General features: G+C 39.9%; 1 protein-coding gene across 3 annotated transcripts in view; it reads right to left on the reverse strand.

The window, feature by feature from the left end:
* The window catches only part of KIZ (kizuna centrosomal protein), a 176,680-nt gene that overhangs the window by 155,848 nt on the left and 10,059 nt on the right, over positions 1 to 10,773 (reverse strand). For all 3 annotated transcript variants that reach the window (XR_002824100.1, XM_012555584.2, XM_023731397.1), the window contains exon 3: positions 3,734 to 3,896. Coding sequence is in view for 2 of the 3 variants with exons in the window: in XM_012555584.2 (XP_012411038.1) it covers positions 3,734 to 3,896 (163 nt within the window). In the remaining variant the exon portion in view is untranslated. The remainder of the gene's footprint in view (positions 1 to 3,733; positions 3,897 to 10,773) is intronic.

Below are 10,773 nucleotides of genomic sequence, written 5' to 3' on the forward strand. Positions count from 1 at the left end.
AAAGCTGATTTGTTTTCCTCAAAATATTTTAAAAGGTGCCCCATTTTTAATGAGGCAGGATTTCTTTTTGCTGTAGCAGGATGCTATTAACATCACAGATGACAGTAATGATCTAAAACAGATACCTAATTAAATAAGTTTTATAAGGCCAACGCAAATGATAAAAAGAATAAACCAAGAAAAGATAAAGAAATAAGGCAATTAAGAAAATACCATTTACGTCGCTGTTTTATACCTACTCCTTTGAACTCACAGATGTTTAGTTTTTAACCCCAAAATGTTTAAACAGACACACTTTATAGAATCCAAGGGAAAGTATCTTTAAAAAGAAGTGAGAGATGGATTACAAAATAAACATATATTACAGATTAAATAAAAATGTTTTTTCCTGTGGCTACAATTGTAATCATATGCTTTTTGAATCAGTTATAAACATGCAACAGGCATTGTACCTGACTTCCTCATTACAGGATCATTTCAGGGCCATAACTTACAGACAGAGCACTTTCTCATGGAAAAATGAGAGTTTTATTCAACTATTTTGCCAAAGCAAAAAGGAAGGGATAACTGCATGTCATGGTTTGAATTATGTCCCCCCAAAAATGTGTATATCAGTTTGGCTGGGCCATGATTCCTGGTACTGTGTGATTTTCCTGTATGTTGTAAACCTGCCTCTATGATGTTAATGAGGGAGGATGGGTGGCAGTTGTGTTAGTAAGGCAGGACCTGATCTACAAGACTGGATGGATTGTGTCCTGAGGCAATCTCTTGAGATATAAAAGACAGAAGTGAGCAGTGAGACAGGGGGACCTCATACCATCAAGAAAGCAGTGCCGGGAGCAGAGCACGTCCTTTGGACAGGGGTCTCTGCGCTGAGAAGCTCCTAGTCTGGGGGAACACGGATGAGAAGGCAGAGAGAGAGAAAGCCTTCCCCTGGAACTGACACCCTGAATTTGGACTTTTAGCCTACTTTACTGTAAGGAAATAAATTTCTCTTTGTTAAAGCCATCCACTGGTGGTATTTCTGTTGTAGCAGCACTAGATGACTAAAACACTGCATAAGGAGTTCATAAAGAAAAAGAAGTATCTTCAAGGGCCCAATTTACATTGCTCTCAATGCATCTGAAAAACTTACTAAATTGCAGGAACTCCTTTCTAAATTGATGATGTAAATAAAAACTGTACAATATATTTTGAAATCAGAAACTATGATAAATTGATGATTGATATCAACTGTACTTCTGCATCCCCTAGGACCATGGATTTCTACTAAAATCACTTTGCTCTCTTTTTTTACCTTTTATTTATACACACAATATTTGATATTATCCCTCAAATCCACCTCAACACTTGAGAGCAGGGTTTTTTCCAACTGTGCTCTGCAAGGCTGTCAAGCCCCCCAGACCCACTTCCTCTTCTATCTATATTCAAACAAACAGTTCTACTACTTTAAAAAGTTTTTTTTTTTTTTTTAAGTTTGGAAAGCACTGTGTACATAAATGTTTTCAAGGTTTTCCCAGCTAAAATCTCTGATGTAACATCAGAGCATATCCTCATCTGCATCAATTTCTCCAACAGTTTGTCTTTCAGGTTTTATTCTAATGTCTTCTCCCATCAGGTCCCATGTGCTTCTTTTGCTTCCACAAAACATCAAGGCTGGCACTGCAACCCTCCTTTCTGGTGGCGGACTCCTGGTCCCTGCTCCTTTCCTTACATGTGGCCTAGACTTCTCACCATCGGATGCGCTGCTTCAGGTGCCAAACTACTCATGCCCCATAGCATCTCCTGGTCTGGAGCCCTTCTAAAGATAACGCGTTCATTCACTCTTGCGAAATCTGTTTTAATAATCCCAAAGCACTGACTTAGCCCACCTTGTTCTATTTGTTACTGCTTTGAGGCACTGGGCTTGATGCTGCACCCCTAAATTGAGGAGGACCTTCCCCTTCACTTCCTACCATGCAACAGCAACTGACTTCAACTCCATTCCTATAATCTGCTGTTGATGATCTGGTGTGGCAGGCAGAGGAGGCAGAGGTTCTGGCAGATCTTTCAGCTCTTTGGGGATCTCACATACTCACAACGCATTCCGTTTCCCATTATGTTTCCTTCTTTTCTTCTATGTTCTTACATTCTTTCAATTTCCCCTCTTCACATTATCACTTGCCTAAAGTGCCACCACTACTTTTTATCACAGGCTTCCTTTTTTCACTGGTCTTTGGGATTGTACAGCTACTTCTCAATTACAGGATAAGTGAATAATTGAACTAAAGAGACATGGATGAGCTGGTCCAGCCCCTGATATCACAGTGGAAGGAATGGATACAGAGTTACATAAATTGTCTGATTTGACTCTCTGGTGAACATGAGAGAAGGGGCTAAAATTCAGTCCCTTGTTTTCTCCCCTACTATTTTTTCTAATATATATGCTTCCTCCTAGATGGTGAATTTTTACCAATAAATATATAGAAACATTTATTTATTCAAGTACACACAGTAACAGGCAAGATGCTTGGTTGATAAAAAATGGAATTTGCTAGAGACTCTGTCCTCTAAGAGGCAGAAGGTCGCGTGTGGAAAGGGCCACCTTGCCCTGCCCTCAGTGGCTGTCACAATGCTGAGCAGAAATTAAACAATAGCTCAAAAGGTTTGTTCTCCTCAGATTTTATCCCCTACAGGCACACACAACCTAATAATGGAATTTTCAACAGGGGTCACATCTTTAATGTGATAATGACATTGGATCTTCAGAATGTCTCTGCTATTAAATATAAATGGAGAGTATATGACTGTTTGTTAACAATAATTTTTTCAATTTTTCTGTGTATTTAAAAATTTTACAATAAAGGCTGGGGGAAAACTGCTAGAGCTAAGAAAATGAGAAATACTGAAGCCAGCTCCTCCTATAACCAGTATTCAGTTAACTTGAACAACAAGCCCTGACCAGTGCAAATAGTGAGAAAAAAGGCCTGGCTCCTGACCCTCTATACTTGGCAGGGGAAATGGGGCACAGGAATCAGAGAGGGCCATGATAAGCCGTGGCTCTGGGTCACACAGCCCAGGGCATGAAAATGAACTCCCTGGGGCCAGTTCTACCCGAGCCCCACCCCAACTCCCTGCCTGACCAGAACAGAAGAGCCCACCACTGAAAAAGAACTATTTGAAGAAGGAAGCAGTCTCTGAAGAAAATCCTAGTGCCCCTCAAATTCAATCATCCAGCCAGTGATCGTGGAAGGGCCTGTCATGTGCTAGGCACTGTGCCAGGTATTGGCTAGGGACCTTGCCTGCGTTAAGTATTAGTGTAAAAACAGAACACACAAAGCAAAACCCACTGCCGCTGAGTCGATTTTGACTCATAGCGACCCTCAAGGACAGAGCAGAACTGCCCCATAGGGTTTCCAAGGAGCGGCTGGTAGATTCAAACTGTGGTCCTTTTGGTTAGCAGCCGAGCTCTTAGCCACTGCGCCACCAGGGCTCTAGTGTTAGTGCAGTATTACACATACAAACACAATCATAAATAGTCTGTTAATTCTGCAACTAAAGTAGGAATCTTAGAAAAATGCAATTTCAAGTTTTCTGATCAAAATTTGGCCACATGTTAATTCAGAGAAAACTAATACTTAATCCTATGAACAAATGAACATTAGTACCCTCCCCTGATCTGAAACTTGCTGCCCGTTACTTCCAATTTTAGCAACAAAAGATAAAAAAGGCATAGTATAAAACAAGACATCACCTTCAGTTCCTGAAGCTTCTCTGCATTTGTGGTAAAATGTCCAATATGAGCTTGTACACGCTCACACCACTTTAAATATTTCTGGTTTCGAGCATGAGCCTTCTTTTCTGATTCACATATTTCTTTGAGGTATTTCTTTAATTTTACATACTTCAGTTTAACTCTAGAAAAATAAAAGCAGATTTTTAAACAATGGAGTCAGACTTTGACAAGCTTAAGGAGGAGAATTTTCCTTAACAAATTTGTTCATGAGACAATATATTCTAAGAATTTTACCCCAAACACTGAAACCCAAAGGACAGAATGCATATACATTTTTAGAGAGAGAAAATTAATGAATATCACTGCATTATCTCACGGCTACACCTAGGCATAACTCTCCTGAGAAGCGCAAACAAGACCACATTATAACATCCACACAATAAAGGTTTACACAGATTTATTTCTCAAAACTGAAAGTGATTTCAAGAGCAGAGTCTACGTGGCCGTATTCAGATGAATAGCCCATTAGCATTCTTTTGTATGGCAGACAACTTCAAAACAACCTGCTCACCTGGAAATACTCAAACTACAACACATATATATTAAGAAATTTTGAAATTTAACATACCAAAAAAGCTCTCATTTAGATAATGTAAAAATATTTGTTAAAAATTGCAACAATGTATTATTAAGATATGTTACAATAATATATGGACTGAAGCTCTACTCAAACTGTGAAAAAACCCTTAGAGACTGTCATACAAAGCATAATATCAAAACACGGACTGAGTAGTTCATGTTGTACAGCACACTCTTCTCACAGAACCACACTAACCCTGGCTCTTTCTTCCGCATAAGTGTCTAAATCATAAGAGAGTACTTGGTTATGCAGCATTTCTACTGTTGGCTCAATAAATTATTCAACATCCTCTATCAAGCAAAAATAATTTATAAACCACAAAAATATTTACCCTGAAAACACAGATTTGCAAAGATACTGGAGTTGTCCAGAATTAATCACAACAGACTTTAAACCCCTGCCCCAAACTAATAATTTTCAAAACATTCTTTATGGTGCTAACAATTCTGTGCTTTGACCTTGGTTGGCTATCCCCATTTTCCCTTCTGAACAAAAAACTTAACGCTGTTTCTACTGCTGCCCGTATCTGCCATCTTTTGCTTGAGGGACAGTAAAGGACTTAGAACCTAACGTACCGTCCTTCATACTCAGGCACCTGGTAAAGCTGTTCCACCTGAAGAGGTACAATAGTCACACCTTCTCCATCCAAATGGAGTTTCATTCCTATCCCCACATTAGCCTTCAAAGCTGACCACATAAGTAAATCATCCATCCAATCATTTATATTTTCAGTGCTCCAAATATAACAGGAACTCAGCAAGAGTCCATGGGGAAACAATTAAATACGCCCAATAAAGTGTGATTAATGCTATGAAGGAAATACAAGGGCCTCTTACATACCAGGCAACCTGACCTAGTTGAAGGGGTCAAGGAGGCCTTCCCGGTGGAAATAAAGTTAACCCAAACCTGAGGAAAACAGGAGTGAAAAGATGAGGGAAAAACATTCCAGGCAGGGGAAACAGCATGTTGAAAAGCCCAGAAGCAATAAATAAGAGTAACAACAATACTGATAAAGATAGTAATAAATAATAAATCGACTTTTACACCACTATCCTTATTTTATAGGTGAAGAAATGGAGGCACAGAATGTTGAAGTAACTGTCCCAGGACCACATAACTAAGAGCTGGTGGGGCTCAGGTGATTATATTCATAAGTTATAGGTACCTGGCAACAGAGCCCACGTGCATAACCTCTGCACTGCTCTAAAAGCCTGTCATGCTTAAGAACCTGAAATTTCTACCAGTGTAGAATTTTAGGAGCAGCTGGGCAAGAGAGGATGATGATAAACAGAGAGCAGACAATGGAGGGTGTGGAAGCTGCCGTACTGGACACCGCTGGTGCCCTCCTCACATCCTCCTGGCCCGCTTTTTTTCCTACTGGCCACTGCTGCAGCAACCTGCTGTACTCAGGGTAACAACCTGAGAGCACAGCTGCACCTTGTATCCTGCTTTCCCAAGGCTGCTTTTCTGAGTTCACAGCACAGAGAGCTTTGTTGTGAGAAGTTCACACCTCCAGGGGCCACTCCTACCAAGAGGGGTCAAAACCAGGAGGTAAATAACCCCCTCTTCCTTTCCCTTGTGTAGACACTTTTGAGGAGCAGAGGAGCAGTCTACATGCCCCTCTGAAAGTCGGCAGGATTGAGCTCCAGCTGCCCACAGCAGCGACCAGCTCCTTTTTCATTCTCCCCATTCCTCCTTTCCCATTTTCCGTGACCACTTCCTACAATAAACTACTTCATACAAGCCTTTGTCTCAGACTCTGCCTTTTGGGAGGTGTGGGGGACCAGATAGGAGCAGCCATGTTACGTAGTTTGAATTTTACCCTACGGAGAGTCTAAGAAAGCATATTATTGGCAAATCACATCCTCTGTCTTCCAGAAAACAACAAGAGGCTGAGAGAGAAGAACAAACTTGGCAAACTGACAGCATGGCCGGAGGGGCTGAAGGTTCCTTTCTTCTCTCACACCTCTCCACTCCACCATTATGCCAGAAAGCACCCATGAATAAGCTGCATGAGAAGTCTACTGCCTGTCTTCTGCCCCTCTAGCCATGGGCTAGAAAACCCATAGCTGCATGAATCCCCTGCCTTGGGCCCACTCCTGAGGCTACAGCGTCCACCATTCCCTCCGCAGTGCTTGTCTCCTCTAGAGCTGCTCATCATGTATGGTGGTCTACCCTGACCGGTAACTTTGGAAGTACACTATATTTTAAAATCAAAGGATAACTTCAAAGATGAGAAAATAAATGGGCCTAATGGTTGATATGAAGCCCTGGTAGTGCAGTGGTTAAGAGCTCACCTGCTAACCAAAAGGTCAGCAGTTCGAATCTACCAGCCGCCCCCTGGAAACCCTAGGGGGCAGATCTACTCCAGTCTACAGAGTTGCTACGAGTCAGAATCGACCGGACGGCAACAGGTTTAGTTGTTTGGGTTTTGAACGATGGATTTGGTTTTAAAATACTCTCGGCCTCTCTCTTCTGGATGAACCGTTTCTGTATCTCGGTCATACTGTGACATGGACAAGTCATAAATCATTGCCATCATGGCAGAAACTTTTCAGATGAATAATACTGGAGGTAACACCATATATTTGGCTTAAGAATAAAGTCCAAGCTGACATAAAATAGAATTAAAAATATTAAAGGTCTGCTCTTAATTTAGAGTAAGTAGTCTAAAGAGGATAGATAATATGTATGTTATCCATTGGTCATAATAATTTTAACAGTTAGTCTCATATATGAACAAATGAGACAGCAGGAAACCCTGCCTATAGCAGTTTTTTGAAAGATCAACTATGGGAATTATACATTAATCATGACATAAGCTCCATTTATTCATATTGTGACCAAAAAGATAAAAAAGACTAAAACGCACCTTATTCTTAAGGATTTAAGCAAAACAGAGCTCTGAAATAACACAAATACCAAATGATGAAAATAAAATAATTTTCACCTTGTACTAATTTTTTTCCCACTCCACTGGTTTATTTATTTATTTTTAAAATTGTGCTTTAGGTGAAAGTTTACAGCTCAAGCTAACTTCTCATATAAAAATTTATACACATACTGTTTTCTGACATTAGTTGCAATCCCCACAATGTGACAGCACACTCCCCCTTTCCACTCCGGGTTCCCTGTGTCCATTCAACCAGTTCCTGTCCCTTCCTGCCTTCTAATCCTGCCTCCAGACAGGAACTGCCCATTTGCCCTCCTGTATCTGACTGAACTAAGAAGCACACTCCTCATGTGTATTATTTCTTGTTTAATAGTCCTGTCTTTGTCTGAAGAGTGGGCTTTGGGAATGAACTCAGTTCTGGGTTAACAGAGCGTCCAGGGGCCATAGTTTCAGGGGTTCCTCCAGTCTCTGTCAGACCATTAAGTCTGGTCTTTTGATGTGAATTTGAGTTCTGCTCCACAATTCTCCCATTCCATCCAGAACACTCGGTTGTGTTCCCTTTCAGGGTGGTCATTGGTGGTAGCTGGGCACCATCTAGTTCTTCTGGTCTCAGGCTGGTGGAGTCTCTGGTTTATGTGGTCCTTTAGTCTCTTGAGCTAATATTTTCCTTGTGTCTTTGGTTGTCTTCATTCTCCTTTGCTCCAAGTTAGATGGGACCAATTGATGCATCTTAGATGGCCGCAAGCTTTTAAGACCCCAGACGCCACTCACCGAAGCGGGATGTAGAACATTTTCTTAATAAACTTTGTTATGCCAAAGATGTCCCCCAAAACTAAGGTCCCCAGCCCCCAGCCCCACCTACTCTGTCCCTCATAGTGTTTGGATGTGTCCAGGAAACATCTTAGCTTTTGTTTTGGTCCAGTCGTGCCGACTTCCCATGTATTGTGTGTTGTCCTTCCCTTCACCGAAGTTGATCCTTGTATACTATCTAGTTAGTGAATTCATCTCCTCCATCCTCCCCACCCTCATTACCATCAAAGAATGCTTTTTTCTGTGTTTAAACCTTTTCTTGAGCAATTAGGGTCATATAACAATGTATGTATTAAATTTTGTATGGGAGACTAACTTGAAATGTAAACTTCATTTAAACTATAACAATAAAAAGAAGGAAAAATCAAAAAAAAAAAAAACACCTTTTCTTGAGTTCTTATAATGGTGGTCTCGTACAATATTTGTCCTTTTGTGACTGACTTATTTCACTCAGCATAGTACCGTTCAGATTCATCCGTGTTGTGAGATGTTTCACAGATTCATCATTGTTTTTTATCGTTGTACAGTGTTCCATTATATATATGTACCATAATTTGCTTACCTATTCATCTGTTGATGGGCACCTAGGTTGTTTCCAACTTTTCGCTATTGTAACAATGCTGCAATGAACATGGGTGTGCATATGTCTATTTGTGTGATGGCTCTTATTTCTCTAAGGTATATTCCGAGGAGTGGGATTGCTGGATCATATGGTACTTCTATTTCTAGCTTTTTAAGGAAGTGCCAAATCATTTTCCAAAGTGGTTGTACCATTTTACATTCTCACCAGCAGTGCATAAGTGTTCCAGTCTCTCTACAACATCTTCAACATTTATTATTTTCTGTTTTTTGGATTAGTGCCAGCCTTATTAGAGTAAGATGGTATCTCACTGTAGTTTTGATTTGCATTTCTCTAACAGCTAATGATCATGAGCATTTCCTCATGTGTCTGAATGTCTTCTTTGGTGAAGTGTCTGTTCATATCCTCTGCCCATTTTTTAACTGGCTAATTTGTCTTTTTGTTGTTGAGGTGTTACAGTATCTTGCAGATTTTAGAGATTAGATTCTTATCAGATATGCCATAGTCAAAAATTTTTTCCCAGTCTATAGGTTGTCTTTTCAATCTTTTGGTGAAGTCTTTTGATGAGCATAAGTGTTTGATTTTTAGGAGCTCCCGGTTATCTAGTGTCTCTTCTGGTGTTTGTGCATTGTTACTTATGGTTTGTATTCTGTTTATGCCATGTATTAGGGCTCCTACCACCGTCCCTATTTTTTCTTCCATGATCTTTATTGTTTCAGATTTTATATTTGTCTTTGATCCATTTTTAGTTTTTGTGCATGGTGTGAGGTATGCGTCCTGTTTTATTTTTTTGCAGGTGGATATCCAATTATGCCAGCACCATTTGTTAAAGAGACTGTCTTTTCCCCATCTAATGGACTCTGCAGCTTTGTCAAATGTCTGCTGCTCATAGGTAGATGGATTTATGTTTGGATCCTCAATTCTGTTCCATTGGTCTATGTACCTGTTGTTGTACCAGCACCAGGCTGTTTTGACTACTGTGGTAGTATAACAGGTTCTAAAATCAGGTAATGTGAGGCCTCCCACTCTGTTCTTCTTCAGTAATGCTTTACTTATCTGAGGCCTCTTCCTCTTCTATATAAAGCTGGCGATTTGTTTCTTCCTCTTATTAAAAAATGCCATTGGAGTTTGGATCGGGATTGCATTTTATCTGTAGATCGCTTTGGATAGAACTGACATTTTCACAATGTTGAGTCTACCTATCCACGAGCAAGGTATGTTTTTCCACTTATGTAGGTCTCTTGTGGTTTCTTGAAGTAGTGTCTTGTAGTTTCTTTGTATAGGTCTTTTATTTTCATCTCTGGTTAGATTTATTCCTAAATACTTTATCTTCTTGGGGGCTATTGTAAATGGTATTAATTTGGTGATTTCCTTTTCGAAGTTTTCTTTGTTCGTGTAGAGGAATCCAACTGATTTTTGTATGTTCATCTTGTATCTTGATACTTCGCTGAAATCTCCTATTAGTTCCAGTAGTTTTCTTGTGGATTCTTTGGGGTTTTCTGTGTATAAGATCACCTCATCTGCGAATAGTGATATTTTTACTTCTTCCTTACCGATTTCGATATCATTTCTTTTTCTCAGCTTATTGCTCTGGCTAGGAACTTTAACACAATATTGAAAGAGAGTGATGATAAAGGGCATCCCTGACTGGTTCCCATTCTCAAGGGGAATACTTTTCAGTTCCTCTCTGTTTAGAATGATGTTGGCAGTTGGCTTTGTATAAATGCCTTAACTATGTTGAGGAATTCCCCTTCTATTCCTGTTTTGCTGAGAGTCTTTTTCAGGAATGGGTGTTGGACTTTGTCAAATGACTTATCTGCATCAATTGATAAGATCATATGGTTCTTATCTTTTGTTTTATTTATATGATGGATTACATAGATTGATTTTCTAATGTTGACCCATCCCTGCACACTTGGTATGAATCCCATTTGGTCATGATGAATTATTTTTTGATATGTTGTTGAATTCTACTGGCTAGAATTTTGTTGAGGATTTTTGAGTCTATGTTCATGAGGGATATTGGTCTATAATTTTCTTTTTTTTGGTGTCTTTACCTGGCTTTGGCATCAGGGTTATGCTGGCTTCACAGAATGAGTTCGGGAGTATCCCATACTTTTCTATGCTTTGAAATA

The sequence above is a fragment of the Trichechus manatus genome, unplaced genomic scaffold, assembly GCF_000243295.1.
Source record: "Trichechus manatus latirostris isolate Lorelei unplaced genomic scaffold, TriManLat1.0 scaffold00042, whole genome shotgun sequence".
NCBI classification, from domain to species: Eukaryota; Metazoa; Chordata; class Mammalia; order Sirenia; family Trichechidae; genus Trichechus; species Trichechus manatus.